General features: G+C 34.6%; 1 protein-coding gene across 7 annotated transcripts; it reads right to left on the minus strand.

Annotated features, from left to right (window-relative positions):
- Positions 1-128: 128 nt before the first annotated feature.
- Positions 129-20,911, minus strand: LOC142341278 (uncharacterized). 7 transcript variants are annotated; one of them, XM_075392240.1, is made up of 11 exons: positions 20,747-20,911; positions 19,412-19,594; positions 15,455-15,716; positions 12,847-12,906; positions 12,407-12,513; positions 12,060-12,148; positions 11,602-11,712; positions 5,279-5,557; positions 1,542-1,677; positions 858-1,030; positions 129-530 (listed from the first exon to the last, which is right to left on the minus strand). In XM_075392240.1, the coding sequence occupies exons 2-11, from the start codon at positions 19,560-19,562 to the stop codon at positions 270-272; spliced, it is 1,629 nt and encodes a 542-aa protein (XP_075248355.1). In that variant the 5' UTR covers positions 19,563-19,594; positions 20,747-20,911; the 3' UTR covers positions 129-269. The 7 variants fall into 7 exon arrangements, with proteins under 7 accessions (XP_075248355.1, XP_075248320.1, XP_075248348.1 ...); XM_075392205.1 differs by having other exon boundaries at positions 19,412-19,715; positions 20,416-20,911; XM_075392233.1 differs by having other exon boundaries at positions 19,412-19,726; positions 20,416-20,911.
- Between the last annotated feature and the right edge of the window lie 1,169 nt (positions 20,912-22,080).

Genomic DNA, 22,080 nt, shown 5'->3' on the forward strand with positions numbered 1-22,080 from the left:
ATTGCTCACGTGTTCTCGTTTTTAAAAAGATTCTTACCTTAAATGGCAGAGAAAATTTTGCCCGAAACATTCTTTCTGCCCTAGTTAGTTTTGAAAAATTTTGCCGCTTAAATAACAGTGAAGACAAATACCAGGAACCACCATACTTTAATTTCACAAAAGCAATGCGTCATTTGTTTTATTAGATGCATATTTTTAATATTTATTAGATTTCCAATTGCTTTGAGTCACTTGAGCACTTTATCTCCGAGTGCTGTCTCGATTCCGTCTCATGTCTTTGGATCCTGATCACGCATCAAGTACTCGGTGTCCATGTGGAATGTGATGCCAGTGTTAGATCCGGGGGTTCCTGCCAAATCCTGCATGTCTCCGACTGCACTGTTCACACTGGGCCTATAGTGGAAGTGAGCTGACGTGTAGGTGGGGGTAGCTGGGGTCCGCACAGTTTCTACGTCCCTGTTGGAAGTCTGTTGTTGTTGTTTGCTTTGATCACTGCTTTTGTCTGCCGTCGACTTCTGTCTCTTCAGAAGCTGAAACGATTAGAGGATTTAAAATCTCTAAATTTAAAACACTGGGTTAGAATTTGATGTATTTTGAACTTTGGCACACTCAGTATTAGTTAGAACATGAATTCTAGCCATGTCCCAGGACTTTGCATGAGCACTCTCATGCCCTCACTGCCTCCCTAGGTTGACTACGACGGTTCTGATGTACACTTAGAAGCCTATTAAGCTAATCATTTGGTCTGTCGTTAAACGTGCTGCCTCACCAGCTCATACTTTCAGTCTACGAAATCATGGCGTGGAAAGGAAAAATCGTCGCCAGTGACAGACACTATTAGCATACTATAAACTAACAGGTGTTTTCGAAGTGGGTGAGCCAATCTTGTTGCTGGATGCCTGTCTAGTGTACATGGGCTGTCTGGATATGCGTCCAGTGTTTCGGTTGCCAAAGCTTGATACTATGGCCCCGTGGTTGCCGCTATCCCCACTGAGAAAAGGAGGGCTGGTGTTGTTTGTCGGTCGGTTACCTGTCAAATTAAGGATGAATGTACAGAAACATTAATTTGATGTCCGGAAACATAGGTTATCATTAATTTGACAATAAAACATCGGCGTCAGGGAGAAGTACACAGTACACCAAAATACTCACAATAAGCCCAATATTTTAGCATTTTGAGAAAATTATCAGACTGAATGTAAAATTTGGTTGTTTGATATACAGCGGCCTTTGAGATTTGACATGAAACTATCACCACCGAACATGAGATGAAATTATCCCTATGAAGTAGGACAAAGCATGCTTGTTATACCAACAATTATAGTTTATAATCGGATAATTGAAGATCAAAGGGAATAAATTGGGTATTACAGCATTTGGTAAATTGTCAAGTACAGGTGAACAGTTGCATAATTTTTAGCTGTGGAACGAAAAAAAGAACTGCAGCTCTGAGGGTTGTTAAAAAGCGTTCCTGTATTTATTCAATTGCAGCAGGTATGCAAGTGTGATGGAATTAAATATGAGCCCAACTATTCATTCACCTATTGACTTGGCAATGCTGTGTATGCTCTTGAGTACTTCGATGGTGACCTCTGTCTCGTCCATGATTGGCTCTTGCAACAGCTCCTCCAAAATGTCCTCCAGTGTTATTATCCCCAACACGTCCTTTTCATTCGTCTAAACCATCAGTCAGATAGAAACGCTACTCAAGAAAAGCGAAAAGCTTTTTAAGACACGCCGAGTATACAATTTCAATTAAACAAAACTGAAAATAAAAATCTGCTTTGGCTATTCCGTCAATTGATTTGATCATTATAGTTGAATTCCTTTGAGCATGAAAAATTCTCGTCCATGCTGGGCATATTTTGAGCTTCTTGAGAATTCCTGTAATAAATATTTGCTGAAAAAACTGAAAATATTTAATCCCGGGTCGAGAAAAATGATGTAAAAAATTATATAAACAAATCTCACTTTCAGTGAGTACCTTTAAGTGACCCCGAAAAATTTATGTATATTGACGCATTCTCAAATTGTCATTTTAAAAAAGTAGGCCTGCAGCGCCCGAACCAAAGAGGAGACAAATTATAGCACATCTAAGCAATTTCAACTGATTTGGGTCTCAAAATCAGCGATAACTTTTGTCTGAAATATGAAATGGTCTAGTTAGACGAGTAAAAAGATAAAATGAACATTGAATGTGATATTCAATTACACGAAAAACCGAAATAAACATCTGCTTCAGTTATTTGGTCAAATGATTTGATCATACATCAAATTCTTTTGAACTCAAGAGTTTCTGTTTGCAAAGCTATAGTCGTTCTGGCTGTCTTTTCCTTTCATTGTTTTTTGGAGACTTTTTAAATTTTCAACGTTTAGAACAAAAGGTAATTGAGAATACTACTTTGTTTGTTTATTTTTTAAAGCAAAACACGCTAAGACAAGATATCTTCTTGGGTGCCTCGCCATTTCCGGTTACCGGAAAACGATAAATTTCTTCAGACAAAATCGAACAATTTTTTCACACTCCAGGAAGCAAAATTTTCATCAAGCACAAAACGAGAGCAATGAAAATTTGTTCTTAATATAAGTAAGAGAACAGAATTGGATATTTAATATATCCAGTGTCTAAATGGCCCCTACCCGATTAACCCCAAATTGATGTAAGAGTGGGGGTAATTGTCTATGGGGGAGGGAGGGAGGGTAAGACGATGTGAGATTAGGGGTAATGTGGGGACTTTTAGATTTTATCCACCCAAAAAATTACCCAAAAAGATGTTAAGATTAGGGGTAGAATTTTGGGGCGTAAAACGATGTAAGAAAAAGAAGGGTAATGGGGACTAAAGAAGGTATTGTCAGATTTTATATTTCCCGTTAGAAGAAATTAAATATTTAGTTTCTTTCAAGGGGAAAAATAAGTTTATCGGTTAGCAGTGTACAAATGATAAAATTATTATTTATATTTTTGTTGCAAGTGTACTCATTTCGTTTTTGATATGAATTCAGTTGATTTGTTTAAAAATGTTCTTGAAAAATATCTAATATGTTTTTTCAGAAACAACTACAGTAAAGTGTTTACTCTTAAAAACATTGACTGCAGTCCAAAGTTCTAGGTGATATTATCAATATTAAAGTGATTTGCAATTGTTATATTTTGTCAACATTTCGTTAAAAACAAACCCAGCTGCGCATCTACGAAGCAACATAATACAAAAAATGATGCGCTGAATTTAGCATACTGTCTGCTTTTTCATTTTTATGAAAAATTTATTTAAAAAGATTGTTTTTGACAGAATCCGTATCTAACACTGCAAAAAACATTTGATAGTGAAAATGAGGATTCGATCGACCATAATAAAGTTCAGGGAAAACTTTATTTTCCACTTTACTTGCAGTTTTGCATAGGTACCGGTTTCAGATATTGCTTAAGCTAACAGAATAAACTTCAAGTTATTTAATTGAGAACAATTAGGCTAAATTTTTGTTGAATTTTGAAAGAAAAGGTTAATAGGTTACGAACGGCACACAAAAATTTTTGGTGGACACAAATGCAAACTTCCCACTTCATAACTATCCAGTTTGAAAAAATATATATAAATTAACCGCCAATTTCCGTTGATATAGGACTCAAAATCAGTATAACTCATTCCTCTTACTTCACTTTCTTTACGAAAAATCAAATAAAATTCCTGGAATGATAACCAATTACTACGCTTGTTACACTTTGGTGACTGAACAAAAAAAAATTTAATGCAAGCTGATAACGGAGGCACGAAAGTAATTTTTCGCTGTTCTAGTCTTCCATTTATTTCACATAATCTAACGTTTTGACCAATGCACTATGGAAATTCACAGCCTCGTTTTCTGAAAAAATTCAAATCGGAGTTTAAAAGGATTTTAAAGTATTTTTGGCAAAAATTATCCGGAACTATCATAAAAATGAGGCCACATTTTTCCAGTTGTCCGGTTTTTCCTCGAATTTCTTCAGTATTCTTCGGCATTGCGGCTATTTCAATACGCGCAATTTTTATTGACTTTTTTCCGCGGACAATAGAATTGCATTTTCAAAACCGCACATAATTGATTGTTTGACGTATACTAAATTTGTAACAAAAAGGTTTGAGTCGAAATAAAAACTGCACAAAATTTTTTAGTTTATCTCTACTTCAAACGATTTTCTCACATATTTGCTTAATTTCTAATTTTCTGAGCTTCAATGCAAGTAAGATGTTGTCGTTTGCATTCACGTTTGGTTCCCTGATAGTGCAGCGCAATTTTTGTTCAACTAAGATTCTTATTTGCTTACAAATTATACTGGTTATGATTACTAAGTTTTCTTCAAATTTTCTCCAAAATAATGTTGACAGGGAAAGGTTTTTCGACAATGAGATTAAAAAGTAAATATTCAGAGTAAATTGTTCTTTGTTCAGCCAAAACAAGATCATACATCATATTCAGACTTTTTGCCTATTTAGATCATTTTATAGCTATTTTCTATTATTAAAACTGCAATTTTGTGAACTTGGTATATCAAATGAGACAGATGACGTTGAAAGTAATCCAGACCTTTATACTAAAACTGTTTATAACTTTTCCTCATACGTTCGAATCTAAAAATGGACATTCTTTCGCAATCCCAAATGCTTGGCCGAACTTTTTGGCAGAGCATTTTGGTTATTAAAACTGATTCGGTCTGAAACCTTTTATGTATAAACTTTGGCTAGTTCTTTCAGCAAAACTTGGTTAAAGTATCAAAACTATTGTTAAGCTATCAAAGTCAGTAAACTTCAAAGCGGCCTGATTTTTTGAAAAACTCAGAAGTTTGTAACAAGTAGTAGTAATATGTAAAGGAGTGTTATAAAGGAGTGTTTCTCAGGAGTGTTATAAAAGAAATGCTCATAAGGAGGTTGAAGGCAAACAATTCACAATCAAACTGCGTACTCTTTACGTTTTTCAAATTTCACAATCAATTTTTTAATTGTCAATTCAAAATATTTACTATTCTTATTTTCGAATCAAAGTAGAGGCAATTGTTTTAATGGAGCCAACTTTATAGGTCCAACTTAAGTCCAGGAAATTCTATTAGATGGAACCAGATTCTTTTCATAGGTTAAATGGGTAAGGACGGCTGTTACTGGATTATATTGACCGAGTACGGTCTATTCATAAGTATATATTGACTGGCTGGTTTATTTATAGTCTAAAATTTTATAAATATAGAGGATGGTCGCAGGTAAAATTCCAACAACGTTCCACATTCCTGTGTGTGAAAAGAACGTACCGATGACTGGAACTCTAAATCTCCAGAGGCAGTCTTAATGGGTATAGCTCTGGTCACCACAGCCAAGTGTTCTCCCTCCTGGAAGTCATTCAGAGCCTCAAACAGGGGTCGCTTCTCGTGCATAAGTTTGACATCGTGACCTCTATATAACTTGAGGTCTCTCATGGGTATCTTTGCATTGGGGTCGCAACCTATGAGTCGTTTTGTGATGATGAGTCCCTTAATGTTAGAGCGGCGTTTGCTGTAGAGGGGAAGTCGCGATTTGCCACTATTGATCATCTAAGCGCACAAAATTATCCAAGTTAGAATTTCTTACTTTTGAGTTGTCAACTTATGTCTCATAACTCGGAAATGAGTGCTTCGACATCGATTCTGATCCAATTTAATTTGAAGAAGTGATCTCGAATCAGTCATATCGGACGAGTTCATTACCCAAATTCGGGTTCGGGAAGACCGTACAGTAAAAACAATCTGTATGGACTAAAGCAAACAGAACAAATTTAGACTGGGACAGAAGGAAATTCGCGGCCGCTGAAACTTTGTCCAGATTATGAGCTCGTGCAAGTCTGGTCGGCGCATACCTTTCTTTGGTTGAGGGCCTGGGATTTGATAATAACGAAATCCAATCCTGAGATATGATGAATAGGGTACCAAAAAATTGAATTTAATTCACCGCTGAAATAGAATGAAAAAAAAAATTGTATACAAACAAGGAGGAGTAAGCTAACCTCTACCTACTATTTAAAACATTTATATCAACACCGGCTGATAGAAATACTGATCATTTAAAAGATGATCCGTAAAAGTTTCTTTAAATTTTAATTGGGAATTCTAACTATCATATATTGCACTACTGTACCAAAAAATTTACGTACAGCAGTATTCGTTCTCTTGAATCAATAAATCTGCTCAAAAGACTGATTATTGAAACTTTGCAGTTCAGGAGAGTCTTCAATTTGGTTTTTTCTGCATTATCAAAAAAGTTTATCAAACCTCGCTCTATGATCTTCCATTTGACAGGTGGTTATGCTACAAATTTTCATATTTCTAAGCACAAAAAGACAAAAACCAATGGATTTGAACCCAGGGGTCGAGACCGAATGGTTAATTTGTAGGAACTTGCAAGTTTCTTGCAAAAGATGGTTAACTTGTAAGAACTTGCAAGTCGAATGGTTAACCTGTAAGTTTCAGTCCAAATTGAAAAAGCCATTAAAAAACAAATTATGATTGATTTGATATAAGAAAATTGCCAGTTATATCAGGTTTTCTTGAATTAATGTTAGTTGACGAAAAAAGATTCTTCTTGACCTGTAGTAGAGGCAAAAATTCCAAAATATTTTGACTGTTCAAATTTTCTGACTTCATTAATTTTTATTGTTAAAGTTGAGAAGAGCATTTTAGTCCATATTAAGAACCTTTGCGCGTGGTTAATATGATAATAAATTTGTTGTGTTCTCTGCCATTTTATGGGGAAAACTTTTAAAAGTTATCACTTGATTCTTCTTTCTGTGCTTTCAACGTTAACTTTTTTGACTTTCTTGTTGACATTCTGTACAAAGAACGTAAAAGCTGCACATATTGGCCAACTGATATTTCATTGATTAATGTAATTTAACAGGAGTGTGAAGAATGTGAGAAACCGCTTTCCCTATGAGAAGTTGCTGCTTAGCCGAAAGGCAACAAAATCATTTTTTTATGCAAACTTAGTGACGTAAAACGTTTTGTTATGATTGGAGCCAATTCCAATTTCATTAGCCGGCTTTAAACAAAATTAATGAAATGTTGTACTTAAAATGTACTATTTGTTCAAAATTTTCATTTTTATCAAATTCAATTGCCTATAACTTTCTGGTCCGTAGCTCTTGTACCAACAATAATCGTGTTAGAGAAAATTTAGTAAACGGAGAATACAAAACATTGTAAAAACGGGTGTGGTTCTCTACAAAAACGGGTGTGTCTCTGTGTGTGTACGCGTGTAAGTTTTCGTGTGTGTGTGTGTGTGTGTGTGCATGTGTATGTGTGCGTGGGTGTGTGCGTGTGTGTGTGAGAGAGAAAGAGCGGGTGTGTGTGTGTGCTTTTCTTTGTGTATGAATGTGCTTGTGTTCGTGTGTGTGTGTGTGCGTGTGTGTGGTGTGTGAGTGTCTGTTTGTGTGTGATGTGTGTGTGTGTGTGTGTGGTGTGTGTGTGTGTCTATGCGCGCGTGTGTGTGTGTGTGAAAAGTTTCTCATTGTTGAAGCCAGGACTTCAACACATCTTCAGCCCAAGAAAGTCACAAAATTTGAAAGACTTAAATAAGAAAAATAATGAAAAAAGAAGATGGAAGAACACCTTTTCTGATGCTATAGATTAACAATTTTTTAAATGATTTTTTTTTATTCTTTTGTCGATGCGCAGAATATGTGTACATTCATATCTTGCGACGTTTTAATTTTTTTCCAACAGCATAGGCAGAATGATTATCTTGTAAGAACTTGCAGGTCTTTGGCAGAAAAACTTTTAAGGCGATGCATCGCCTTGTAAGAACTTGCAAGAAACTTGCAAGTTATTATAAGTTAACCATTCGAAATGCACCCGGGAAATCAGGATCTAGTGTACAGTGTGCATCAAAACGCTGCAAAAAAATCAAAAATAAGAGTATCGCGCCCAAGAATGCCGTTGAAGCGGAGGAACCTGAAAACTGTCGGTCAAAAAATTAGTATTCAATGGACTAAATTTCAATTCAGACGATTGATCAGTTTTTTCTACGGAATCTAATCAGTTAGACTGTAATTACTCGTTACATGCCCAAACAAGATACATGTTTTCACAATATTAAAATTTTAGGAATTTTAATAAAAAGCTCTTCTCCATTACTTTATTTGAAACAAGATAATCTCTGTGCATATATCAAAGATTTATAAAAATTTCTTCAAGGAAATGGAATCGGGCGGTGCAAGAATGAGCAACATGTAGTACCGATCTGAAACCAGATGACAATTTCTGGTGAAAATTTTAAAGCAGCATTTAGCAAAACCGGCAGTTCGTTCCTTTCAAGACTTTTGTGGGTTCAAAAGAGCCTATGTCCAGGCTTTTGTGCGTTCAGAGTTACTTTTGCCAAGATTTTTGTGCGTTCAACCTATTTCCAGTTCAATCTTTCCGTGCGTTCAACTTTCCTGCATTCCTAGTTACTTATTTCAAGACTGTCGAGTGTTCAGTGTTACCCGTGTCTATAGTTTTTTGGGTTCAACAATGTTTCCATACTATGTAATTCCGAACGCACTACGCCCACCTTGGTTAAAGTTATGCGTGAACCAAGGTTCAGGTTCACTACGCTCTCCTTGGTTCAAGTTCCCGCGCAAGCATGTTTGTCGTGGGAACTCAATCTAGACAGAGTTCAAAAAAATTAACATTTGCGCACTAACAGCTTCTTGTTCAAATGTTGTTTCCATGAACGAATCTGATTTGTCACATTTGGTACCATACTACTTGCTTTTTTAATCAATAGCCGTAGAAAAATGTGAGATTATTTCATCTCATATTGTGAATCAAAAGTTAGTTGAATGTCAAACTTTTCAACTTCTTTGCGCTAAATTTTTGATTTAAATCTTGAGTGAACCCAGACATTTGAGAATTTTTATCGTGTAAGATCTTACAAGTTCTTACAAAATTTACTTATAAGTACTTATTAGATTATGCGTCGCCTGACTAAGATTTTATGAGACAATTTATGTCTTACACAGTAAAATATTTTTATCAGGTCTGATAAGATCTTACACGATAAAAGTTCACTTTTGTCAGATCTTACAAGATAAAAACTCTGCCTTGTAAGATCTTACACGATAAAAATTCTGCCTGCAGAAAAATGTTTATCGTATAAGATCTTATATGAATCTTGTAAGATCTTGCAAGATAAGCATTCGGAAAGCTATGACTCATCTTTTTGATAAGATTTTTATCAGATCTCAAACGATAAAAATTCTATTCTCATTCATGAAGAAAATTCTTTAAAAAACACGAAAGTGAATGAATGACGAAAGTACATTTTTAAAAACGAAGTTCTTGCTCAATTAAAGATTTAGAAGTTAGCAATTATCACTGAACAAAGATTACAATGGTTAGAAATTGTGACGCATATGATTTTGGTTGGAACCGGATTCAACTTGAAATATACTACAGAAGAAGTTCAACGCGAAATACAAGAAAGGGTCTAATGGAGCTAGCAGCAAGGTTTGAAAAAGCAAATCGAAAACGGCAAAGCACCAATTTGATTTACAAGCGAACATAAACGATCTCCAGCGTAAACAGCAACCGTACAGCAGCAAAGACACTTCAGATATTAGGAACTTCTTTTCTTTTCGAGGGATTAAGCGAACCTATTTTTTAACAAAACTTTTTGTTCGATTATTTGAACGTGGACTTAAGGAAAAAGTCAATTTTTTTCTTTTTTCTTGATAAAAAACCTGCCTGATCATCTCTTACCACGTTTTACAGTTAAAATTATTTAATTCCCAGAAAAAAGAATTCATTGACATCGAAAGCTACCGGAACAAGTTTTAACAAACTTCTCTTAATAACGACGGTTAAATGCACCTCAGTAAAACGTTATTGATTGCGAAAAAAGTTTTAAAAAACTATGCAGAAGTATAAGGTTATAACTACAACAAACAATTGTATCTTATAAGTGCAATGATCATATTAACCACATTGGAGTCACCAAAATCATGGTTTTAATAAAAAGTTTGAGTGATGTATGCGGTTTAAAAGATCTAGTTCTAAATACCAAAACAGGAGAAAACGCCTTTTAACTACTTTGCAAATCCTTTCAAACACAATAGTTTCTCGAATAAAAGCGATGAGGAAAAAGCTAATAAAATCTTCAAATCTCTAAAACAAATCTTTAAATATTTAATTAATGATGTTTTTATGTTGAAAATAAAGCGTGCAGTTTTATAGTTTTCCTCTATCATGTTCACACTTCTTTCATGTGAACAAAAAAATCTTTTAATGTTGGTAAAAAGCCTCATTCATTTATATTTGTTTTTGGTCTGTTGTTAAAATTACCGAAAATTAAGTCACAAGAAAAATTCTGTTCCCATCTACAAACTAAAGCAGTTGTTCATTTTTCTCTTGTTGAATATATTGAAAAAGACTACAACTTCTATCTTTTAAACCCCTATATCAGAATTCTTCGAAAAATCTCAGACTAGAAAAAACTCCAAAGTTTTCAATAAAACTTCTCAAAATTCAATTGAGAAATTTGAAAACCCAACGAGCAATTCAAACATGTCCAACAGTTTGAAATGTCTTTAAATTTTTTGGTGTTCAGAGTTTATAGGAGACACCCTGAAGTCTGGCAATGATCTCAAAAATCGGTCAGGTTTTCTTGAAATAAAAAAATCAAAAACTGTTGGCATCCCATATTTTGTTTGAGAAATCTTGCAAACAACCAAATTAGATCTAATTTTTCTTAAATCGTCAAAAATATTTACTTAAATGATTTGCTGCATGATTTGGAGAATCCTGCAGTTCTGCCAAACAACCAAAAACTGAAACTCCGTTCCCTTTGTAAAATTGACGATTCCATTATATCCTTATTTTCCTTCAAGAGAGGCATCTCGCTGATAATCTTGAAATAAAATCTTCAATGTAAACTCGAACTGAAACAACCATATGTTGGTATTGTTGAAAATAGCAGAACTGAAAGCAATTTGTAGTTTTTTCCTTCATTTTTATTGATGCGACTATACGTGCAAACTATAAACCTGCTACAAATCCTATCTCTTTGTTTTAAAGAAAATTTAGAGCGGAAAGTGGATTTTAACCCAAAAATAAACATTTGCTGGGAAAATGAACCAGCAGAACGTCACTAGCAAGCCAACTCAATGAGCCATACAGGTTACAGCATTAAGTTTTTTAACGGATCTGTGACCAACCTTGAAAATAAAATAGGTTTTGGTTTTCTAGATATGGCATTTCCTACTTCTTTAATGGGATGATTTTGACTATTTGTCTTTGTGAAAAGTTCAGTTGATAATTATTTCAAGTACATAAGCAACTACATCGATTGATTTTGGACAGCTCTGTAACGGTGCTCAAACAGTCAAAATGCCTCCCATCGTCCCTTTATAGTACGGCGCTTAATGAATGCTAAATTTGTTATTTGTTGCTCTTGTAACAGCAATTGTAATAGATCAGATATAGATAATACATTGCAATAGCTAACGAATTCATTTTTATTATAATATTGATAAGGGATGTGCGAAGTTATAATCCATCCTCCTTTTTCAATATTTTTTCATTCTATTACCTGGATGTGCTTTTTAGTGTTTTGGATGATCACTTACATAGTTGACTGTGTCCTGGTCAAACGTCGAGTCGAAGTCTAGCATGTGCACATCCCTCAATCTGGGATATTTGACATCTTCCACACTCTTATTCCGCATCAACAGCGCACCCTAATCACAAAACAAAACTCTCCCTCAAAATATACGGCTGATTGTTTATTTTTTACTCATCCTTATCTGTCGTCTACATCTGATAGTAATTGAAAAAGCACGTGAAAAATCTGCCGTGCAGTTCATGTATAACAACAACTTATATCGTGTAAGTTTTCAGCAAATAGGACACGTTTCTAGTAAATTTCTATAGCCCATGGATGAGTTTTTTTTTGAAGCCATGAAATTTCTCTGATACATTGATGGAGAGCAATGTGACCAAACGGGGATAGAATTATCTTGCCGGGCATTTTTACTGATTGATCTGATATAGAAGAAAAACTGATCGGATATACAAAAAGAATCACTTTGATAATTGACTTCTCGTCTTTGGAGAGCGGTTCGGGGTTTTCGGGGTCATCGTCATTGGCCAAAATGTCAACTAGGGCCCCCAATTCTAAAATAAATGAGAACAGCTAAGAACTAAATTATTTTTCTTTGTATGATATGTTGAAACAATTGATCAACTACAAAGCTGCTTGTGTTTTTATTCCCGCAACTGACCAAATAGCGATCAATATTATAAATTTTGATAAAACTACTGTTAATACCATATTGTAAAATAACATAGCAAACTAAACGTAATTTTATGCATGATAGAAATTATATAGGGAATTAAGCGGGTATGATCATATGCATGATGGAAAAAAGCTACCTGATCTTTTGTAGTAGGTGGCATGGTTATGTCCTAAGATACAGTCGAGCAACTTGGCAATGGGCCACGCTATCACAAATGTTACCCCCATCAGCATATATACCAACCTGTAATCATCAGCTTATGATTAATGACATATATGAGTAAATTATATTAGGATCTCTTTCTTTCTTTCTTAATAAAATTAAAATTTTTGTTACTTAGACTCCGTAAAAATTTTTGATAATATTAGAGATTCCTAAGATATCAAGGTAAATCTCGTAAGATTCTTTTAAACTCTTACACAATATTACAATTATTGTAAGATTACTAAAGATCAGAGTATATCTTACAAGTTTCTTGCAAGATCTTGAGGAATTATGTGATAAGTTTATGTAAGAATCTTGTAAGATCTTTTAAAAAACGCAATATTGAATGACTAGGCGAGATAGTTTGCTTACGGTCTAGCGTAGTACCCAATGGCTGTGCCAAATCTAGAACACACTGCCTGGGGAATCACCCTGAAACAAACATATGCTACTGTTGTAGTTGCCGATATTTATAGTTTTATGTTACAGTTTCCCATTTTAAAAAACGATTTCCAAGTAAAGGCATAACAAGATGGCTCATGCAAGTCTGTGCGCAGCACAGTATGTTGTAACATAACTCTCAAGGTGGCAAAAACAACCCTTAAATTCTGTCAGAAAAACCATTGGAAGCATTTGAAAGCAATTTATATGCTTTCGAGAAAATTTCTCGTACAGTTTGAACAAAAAAAATGCCGTCATTTTTCAGCAGGCAAAAACGAAAATTCGTTAGTGCATTGTAGAAAGATAAGTGTAGTACTATATGAAAAACACAACACCAAACAAAGAATATAAACACACAAACATAACCTACAAAGAAAATAAACACAAATGCAAACCCCGACACCCAAAGAACATTTAATTTTTTCTCTTTTTTGGCAGCTGATCTTTACTCAAGGTTCGACACGTTCAATTAGGTCTTCTTCGTTTTTTACGAAAGTGTGTAGGTAATTGTAATTTTGGCACTAAAAGTACAATTTAAACATAATAAAGTTTTTCAAAAGTTTTCGTTTTTGATGTCTCATGAACATACTGAAGATATTAAATTTTTAAAATTTCCTGTATGTGTTACTAGCGATTATTGAAAAACAGAATTTTACAGGAACTTACTCTCGCTTTCTATTTCACTCTCTATTACACATACAACCGACGCATAATACAAACATAACACATATGCTCTCGCATACATACGCCCACAACATAAGCACACAGACACAAACACACACACACACACACACACACACAAACAAACACAACAAAACCCTGACACAAAAACTGCATTTTTGGCAATTCCTTTTTGGTAACTGACCTTTATCCGTGGTTGGCATTGTTCATCCGAATTTTTTTGTCTTATCTCGAAATTTAAGTGCAGACTTCCTGAGGCAATTGTATCACCGATAGTAAATTTGAAACATGAAATAGAAAATTTTTCGAAGTGTTTTCTAGAAAAATTGTCACTTTTGTTGGTTCATGGACATAATTGGCAAATTTTTTTTGACAAAATCTTGCAAGTATGCGTGTTACCAGCTAAATTTTTTAGAAACAATCTTGGTTTTGAACAAACTTGAAACCGGTATTCGTTTCAAATATTTGTCAGTTTTTCAAATTTTTAAGAATTCTGCTAATTTTTGCCCTCTGTCTCTAGTTATCAAACATATAAGGCAGCAAAAAAGGCTTTCTTTTAAAGTTTTCATTTGATAGTATTGAACAAAAAGGTTTATCAGTAACTTTTACTTTTCGGGCTTGTCACTCTGTGTATTTTTAAAGATGTTCAAAACCAAGACAAAGTTAAGTTTTCTTGCGACCTGAAAGAAAATCAAATTTTAATTAATTTTTTCATGGCGATCGGCAAATTCTTTGACTCTCAAACTCTTCTGCATTGCATTTATATGCACTACACTAGATGAGTTTAGTTCGAACGATCTGCTCTGATAACAAAGAGTAAAAACAAAAAAGATAAAAGATTTCCATCTTCTTTTTTCAATTTGAAATTGGTTGATTTGATGTTCAATCCACAAAAGTGATTTTAAGAATGCTGAAAAGGTTATTACTGAAGCTCTGGTGAAATTAAAAGAATTGTTTGCGAAAACAACTCTAGAACTGAGAAAAGAATACATTTTATGCTTTTAGTTTTACATTTTCGAAATAGATTTTTACTAATTTGTGAGCTCTAATTTACCTGAAGTCTTCTATTTAACAAAAAATACGTTCAATACAGAGAATCATTGGTTCCTAAGATAGTTTTTAATAAGCAGAAATCCAAGAGACGGAAAACAGTTGTGAGAAAAACAGAAAACGTTTTTTTCGAATTTTTGATCAAATAGTTAAAAATGTTTTAGGCTTGAAATTGTAACGAATTACTCCAGACAATGAAAACTGCCTTTACCCTTACTAATTTTACTACAATTTTCTCGTTTATTGTTTCTTATTTCGCAACACGATCTGTCACAACGGGATCTGTTTTTTTGCTATACGATGCGTAAGCAAAATAGGAAAATTTGCCTGAAGAAAAAAGCAAGCCTTGCATATACATTCCCTCATTTTGAAAAAAATGTTGGAACAATAAAATCTGCTTACTATTGTGAAAGTTCCTGAGGACTAAACCCCGTCTCCCGTGAGCAAATTGGATACAGTAACTAGAATTAGAAGGGGATTCGAGAGGTTTGAAAATGAGGTCAGGTACTTAGCGGGCTACAATCATCCAGTTCCTTAATATGCAAGACATAAGCACGCAAATTGACCATGATCTCGTTTTGTATAGCTTAAATGTGAACTACTTTCTTAAACATGAAATACATTATTTACATTTAGCAAAAACATCAGACTCGTTTAATTAATTAAATTGGTGATTTTTTGGTTTAAGTAATAAAAGGTTTCATAGTTTCATCTAAAATTTCTTTGTTTCAAGTAGCCTTTTGGTCACCAATTTACATTTCATTTACTTGTCTCAAAAACCAATAAATCGCTACTGTAGATCACTTACTCCCCAAAGAATAGAACAGCAGTGACAGACACCAGCACAGCTGTAACTGGCCCTGCCAGTCTGTCCAGGAACACAGGCATTGATTCCACAGCAGCTGCATTAGTGAGTAGCAGAGTGACTAACAACAGATGGTGTCTCTTCACAAGTGGGAGAAGGGCCTGCGCTTGTTTCCTCTCTTTCTCGTCAGTGGATCCACGTGCGAGTACCTGCAGGATTGTTGTGTCCAGGGAGAGCAAGCCCAGAGTCAGACCCGAGGCCAAACCTGCCAAAAACATCGCTGCCTACATAAGTTAAATCAAATTTTGACAACCTTTTCAGCGGCATTACAAAAAATGGAGAATGTGAGCTTTTTTATGCGTACCCCTTACATTCAGATGAGATTAAGAGTCCCGTTGCAGTTTAACTCAGTATTCAAAATTTCCAGCTTGCCATAACTATAAGACAAAAACAGTAATAAGTTTGCTGTTATTACATGTACGTCATTATCCTAATTTGGAGGCTTTAGTTTCTCGGTGGATCGCAAGTGATAAAATTCATTACTGAGGGGGTATAATGAGAATGAGTTGTTCCTTTTCCAACTCGTAGAACGTACTGATCCACAGTGAAAAATTCTCAACTCGTAGTTTTACATTTAACTCTGTTTTTCAAAGTCACATTTATCAATTCTATATGTATCAATGTAAAAAATATAGTTAGCACTCAAAGACTTACTAGTACACACTTTTTGCATTTCGCTCCAAGGCTCTTTCATTTAGAAACATCCGCTTAAAGCAGTGTAAACAAAAGTTCTGACGCACGACCCATATCGCAGCATCTGATTCAAAACATTGTATTATACAGCTTGTTATTGCCCTTGCCTATCAAATTGTAGGAAAGAAAACTTCCAGGCTATGGCAGTTTTTCAATTTTTATTGAAATCAGTCTTCATTCAAATCCTTTCTTTCAAAATTTCAGCGTTGACTTGAATTCGTACTTCAAATGATTCTGTTCCCAAAACAATATTTATTACATTTTATAGTCTGAATTAATTTTTCTCTCGTTTTTGTCCGCTAGTACTCAGTTGAGTGTCACTTTTAGCTCGGCTTGCGAAGAAATGGATCTAAAACTAACAATTTGGTATTCTTCTGCTAAATTAAATCTCACTATTTTCCCCAAAAAATTTATCATTTATTTTTGATATATTAGGATTTTTAGTCTCCAGAACGTCTATTACGCAAATATTTTGAACAACAACGTTCATAAGAGCCGTGCAGCGGTAGCAAGGCCTGTTTTGGTCACATAGTTGATTTTTGCAAGGAAAAAGGAATCGGATTGAAAATTTACTCTAAGGTTTTTGCATTTTTTTTGGCCCAACCCAAAACAATTTTTTTTGCATTGGTTCAATTGATGAGAAACCCATTTTGAGTTCCAAATCAGCCAAATAAAAAACAAATTTTCTGTTTTACCAGGAAACAAGAAAGAGAAGGAAAACGCAGCAAAAACATTTCCTCAAACCATTTCTGTCCCATGTCTCTAGCGTAAATCAAGACTTTACACTGGATCTCGTAGGGCAGTCGTCTTCCAGAAACCAAATGAAATCAGATTTTCAGTCCAACTTCTATATTTTGATCGAGAAAAGATCTGATGGGACCCAATTGGTACAAAAACTCGGTTGATTAGACTTAAGACAGTATGAAAAGAAAAGATTTCTTTTTCTAAGGACCCATTTAATCATGTTCTTTGAACTTTTTCCAAACGCTGTAGTCAAACTTTCTTAGAAAAGCATACAATTGATCCATTGAAGAGAACTGAAGTACGAAATTTTTAACCCCAATGGTCTTAACATTAACATAACAATCACTTCAGGTGGCGAAAGTCGTTGAGTATGAAATAGTTTTAGGAGGCATTTACGAAACAGTCATTATGAAGGTCCCACGAAAGGTGTTGCGAGAAATTTACGACAAGACCACTGATCAACTTGACCAATTCTATCTTGAGCTTTTCTTGTTCTTTAGCTTGACAAAAGTTCCTGGTCAGTGCGTTTTTTCTTGAAATTAAAATTCAAAATGTTTTCCTCACTCCTAGGAATAGCACTATTTATATCAGCGGGAGGAATTGATCTAAGCGCTTCTGAATCAGCAATTTTTTGTCGTCCGCAAATGAAAAAATTTTTATTCATGAAGATTTTTGTCATTACCACTCATATAATGCGGCCTGACATGAACTTTTTCCCCCGGATGACTGGGAGTTGCATGTGCTCATCGAACAACTGAAAATGTTGGTAAGGCTTGTCTTTTGTTTGATCTTGTTGTTTGTTTTGTCTCTCAGTCTCTTCAATGGCACTCATAATTGCCCTTCTAAAAAAATTGAATTCTTTTTCGCTTGAGGTTAATGAGGTTTTAAATTGGATACACCAATTGTTTATAGCAATATATCAGAAACCAGTTTGACTAAGATTTGTCAGTCCATCACGTATTCTGATCAAACAATGGGACTATATCTGATGGGACTAGATTGTACAAAATTGGTAAAAAAAAAACCTTGGTAACTTAGACTTGAGACAGTCTGAATAGGAAGGATTCCATTTTCTATGGATCCACTTATGAATATTCTTTGAATTTTTTCATGACGCTGTAGTCAAAGTTTACTGGGGAAGCGTTCGTTTGATCCATAGTAGAGAAATCAAAGTACACACCTTGTAACCGCAACGTTGAATATTAGATAGTTTTTGGAGTCATTTCTCAAAAAAAATGTCAACACGAAAGTTTAAAGAAACGTTTTGCAAGAAATTTACGGAGGTCTTGTATCAACTTGACTTGTTCTATCTGATGCTTTTTCTTTGAAAAATCAGTTCCTGGTAAGCGCTATTTTCAAGAGAAAAATTTTTGAATTTGATATTCGTGAAGTTAAAATTCATAATATTTTCTTCACTCCAAGGGATAGCACTATCAATATCAGTTTGAAGAATTGATTTAACCCCTTCAGAGCCAACAATTTTTGTGTCGTCCGCATACCAAAAAACTTTCATTTAAGATGTCGGTAATACCACTCTTATAATGAAGTCGGACATTAACTTTTTCCCAAATGTCTGAACTGGCATCTGCTAAGCGAACAACTGAAAATGTTGGTAAGGCTTGTTTTTCATTTGATCTTGTTGTTTGCTTTGTCTCTTCGCCTCTTCAATAACCATCATTGCCCGTCTAACATTATTTTTTGAATTTGTTTAGTTGTTTGAGGTTAAAGCGGTTTTGAAATGGATACTTCTATTGTTTTTGAGCAATACATCAATCATGAGTTTTCTTTCTCTTCTTCGTTTGGTAGAAAATTTATTCAAAGATGTGGTTGAGCGAGACCGGAATATAGTGCAAATTCACATTACAGAGCCTCCTTGTTTCTTTTTTCTGCCTTAAAGAAGCATGGTTTTTGCTAAACTAAATGATTTCGTGCTTGTCAATGCAGATTTTGTCTAATGCAAAGAAACTGTTAAGGATCCAAATTAAAAAAACACAAAACTTGCAATTGGCGGAAAGACACTTATTTTTCAAATTTCACCACAGCTACTTCTCTCGTCGTTTTTGAAGAAATACTCACTTTCTGTTTTGAATTCAATCAAACCCAGGAACCAATTTACTCGGTTTTCGAGCAGGATCAGCATTATGCGCCAATAAAACTTAGTCTTTGCTTCTTAAGATTAGTTTTCACTTTTTATCTGTTGATATTTTGTTTGGCATTTGTCGGGTTGGAACATTATGTACGAACGCACTTCACCAATACTCCTTTTACTTTGTAACCACTATGCCCTTTGCGTTTTATAAGAAAAATTGCTCGGATTCCAGTATACATTCGGTGGAGCGAAATCTGTATTGAGTTATAAGTTTCAGGAGTTACACGAGAAAAACTTGGGCTTCAATGAGGAATACTACACTGGCCTTGGTCTCACCTTTCCATAAAAATTAGAAGAACGGGCAATGTTCTTACCAGCAAATAGAACGAGAGCAACGTATATGGCGAGGTAGAGCCAAAACATGAAGCTGAGAGGCTCAATCATGTCATCCTCCTCTGAGGAGTAAAGACTGCCATTGCAATTCACCTCAATCTCGCTCACAACTTCACACATCATATCTGCCATCACGAATACTTTTATCAATCTCTTTTGGAGTTCTGCGAACAATGACTATATTGTCCACTGGTAACTGTTTCAGAGTCACCACTTTAAGAAACTGAGCCCCGAAATAAAAAAAGCCTAATTGCGACGCACTAGTTCTATGTTTGTATCACCAAACTGTTCAAAGTCTTAATCAGAGTTCATATTCAGAAAGATTTAACTATATGACAAATTTATTATGTCTGCTTGTTCCACTTTTCAGGGGAATCGCCTCCCAATAAAACAAAACATGAAATGCGTTGATAAGATCTAGTTAAGATTCCTGCTAAGAAAACGCTAAGATGAGAAAACTTGAAGGATAATTGCATGTTTTTCAAAATGCTTCAACTTTTTAAGTTTCCCCGGGATATACTATAAGAAAACTTCGCCTGTAGCAAGATCTCAATTTGCTAAACTATTCTAAGTCTTACTAGTAAAATCGAGATCTTGTATGTCTTGCCAAGTAACAAGTTTCGTTTCACCGGGTACTTAAATCATGATTCGAGACTTAATAAGTGACAAACTTAAATTTTTGTTTAACGGCAAACAACGTCAAATTTGAGTTCCCTAAACTTTAGTCCAAATCAAAGTTCCGATCAAGAACTTGATGATCATTTTGTTTAGAAAAAGTTCAACTTATGATCTGAAAAAACTTGCAAAATCGACGCTTGTGCTTCAAGAAATTGGGAACTTTACCAAGATGCTGTCAAAGCTTGGCTTGTCAAGGTTTATCACGAAAACTTAGCTTACAAGATAGTACTTTTCGTTCTACTTAAAGTATTGAATTAGTACTCATTTTTTTAAAACTCGATCTCTGATTAAGACTTGCAAATGGGACCGGCAAGTGCTGTTTCGATGCTTGCGAAATAAAGTAATAATCAGAAGGCTGCTTGATGACCAATAATTCAGCGAACGGACTGCTATTGAGAAATTGATAGAAAATCGGCAGACGGAACTGCAATGAAGATGAATACACAGTTTATTCTATTGAATAAGAATGAGGATTCTCTTAGAAGAAGTGTGTATAAGCAACCGACTAAGGAAATAATTTCAAGTGATAAACCGGTAAGATTTAGATATCTTTCAGATAATATATTTATTGATTTACAGATAACAAAATAAATTAGTTAAGTTTCAGATAATTACAACAGTTAATCAACTCTACATACCTTTAAGGCACCGTATACAAATTGGTTCTTTTTTCAGCTACAGTTTGACTTTAAGTCAGCGGCCTTAAACATCTGAATGAAACAAACATTACTCAATTCATCATGTTTAATCTCGAACCGTCGACTTCTGCATGCTTTGCATAGAATCTGAGCTAACGAGTCATGCAGTTTGATCAAAGAAAGAAACAAATTTGTGTTTGCTTTCTAGTTTAAACTAATCATCACTCGCTCCAACTATTGTAAGCTACCTTATTATGGATGTTGCAGAATTCAAAAGAACATAAGAGATCATCGTCAATGTAATCATGTTACTGTCAACATGATAAATATAGCCTTAATTGGCCGCTTGGCCCTTGACAGTCAGGGCTTTAAGAACAGGTAGAAAGCATAGATTACAGTTCAACTTGTTTCATCAGATTTAAATTTAGATGTAAAGGAATTGAAATGTCAGATTCCGAGTTCACTCTACTTCCAAGGAGAACAAAAAGAAACTATGAGATCAATAGTACTTAGGTTAAGGTCTTCCAAAAGGAATAGCGCGCGTATTGGAAAGATTAAACTTTTACCACTCCACCACTAAAAATTGGGGATATAGTGACTTAGTTCCGTGGATGTATTGTTCCATGGATGCGGAGACGAAGTTTTAGCATCAGAATAATTTTAGTTTTTTTTTCCGGTTAAATAAAAAATTCACTTCGAATTCCATCTGTTTTGTGATTTTTTGTTATATTTTACCTTTTCCACGCAGAGCAATTGAAACTTTTTTCCTACTCTTTCCACCATTCTCGTCTATTTTCAGTGATATAAACAGATCGGCCAAGGATGAAATTATAAATCGAGTTAATAAAAATTAAAGGGCAAGAGCCTGGCAAGAATTAAACAGGATTGGAGCAGAATATTAGGTAAAAGATCTGGATGTCATGGTATACAGCAGAAGGGAACAATGAAAGCATTCATTGTTCCAAACCTCCAATTTTTTAAGGGTTGAAATTCTTGCCAGCCTGGTTTTGCGTTTTGTTAAGTCAATTTTGGCCGATCGATATCTTTTGCGGAGACATACAGAAGGAGAATCAATAACAGCCGTGAAAAAAATTCTCAAATTTTTTTTATTACTCGGAGAAAAATGAAGAAAAATATCAAAATTGTTTATATTTCTCAACTTTGCACGCTCTGTAAACACTTTGTTTACTCTTGGCGCATTATAAAATCCACCTCTTTTCAAAAGAAAATAGGTTAAAAGATGTGAAATCACAGACTGAACCATAACGAAACAAAGAACAAAAATTTCAAAAATTGATTAAGTCTGCTTCAAATTTTTCTAACCGTGTTTTAAT

Source organism: Convolutriloba macropyga, chromosome 1 (genome assembly GCF_964194025.1).
Source record: "Convolutriloba macropyga chromosome 1, txConMacr16.3, whole genome shotgun sequence".
Lineage (NCBI taxonomy): Eukaryota > Metazoa > Xenacoelomorpha > Acoela > Convolutidae > Convolutriloba > Convolutriloba macropyga.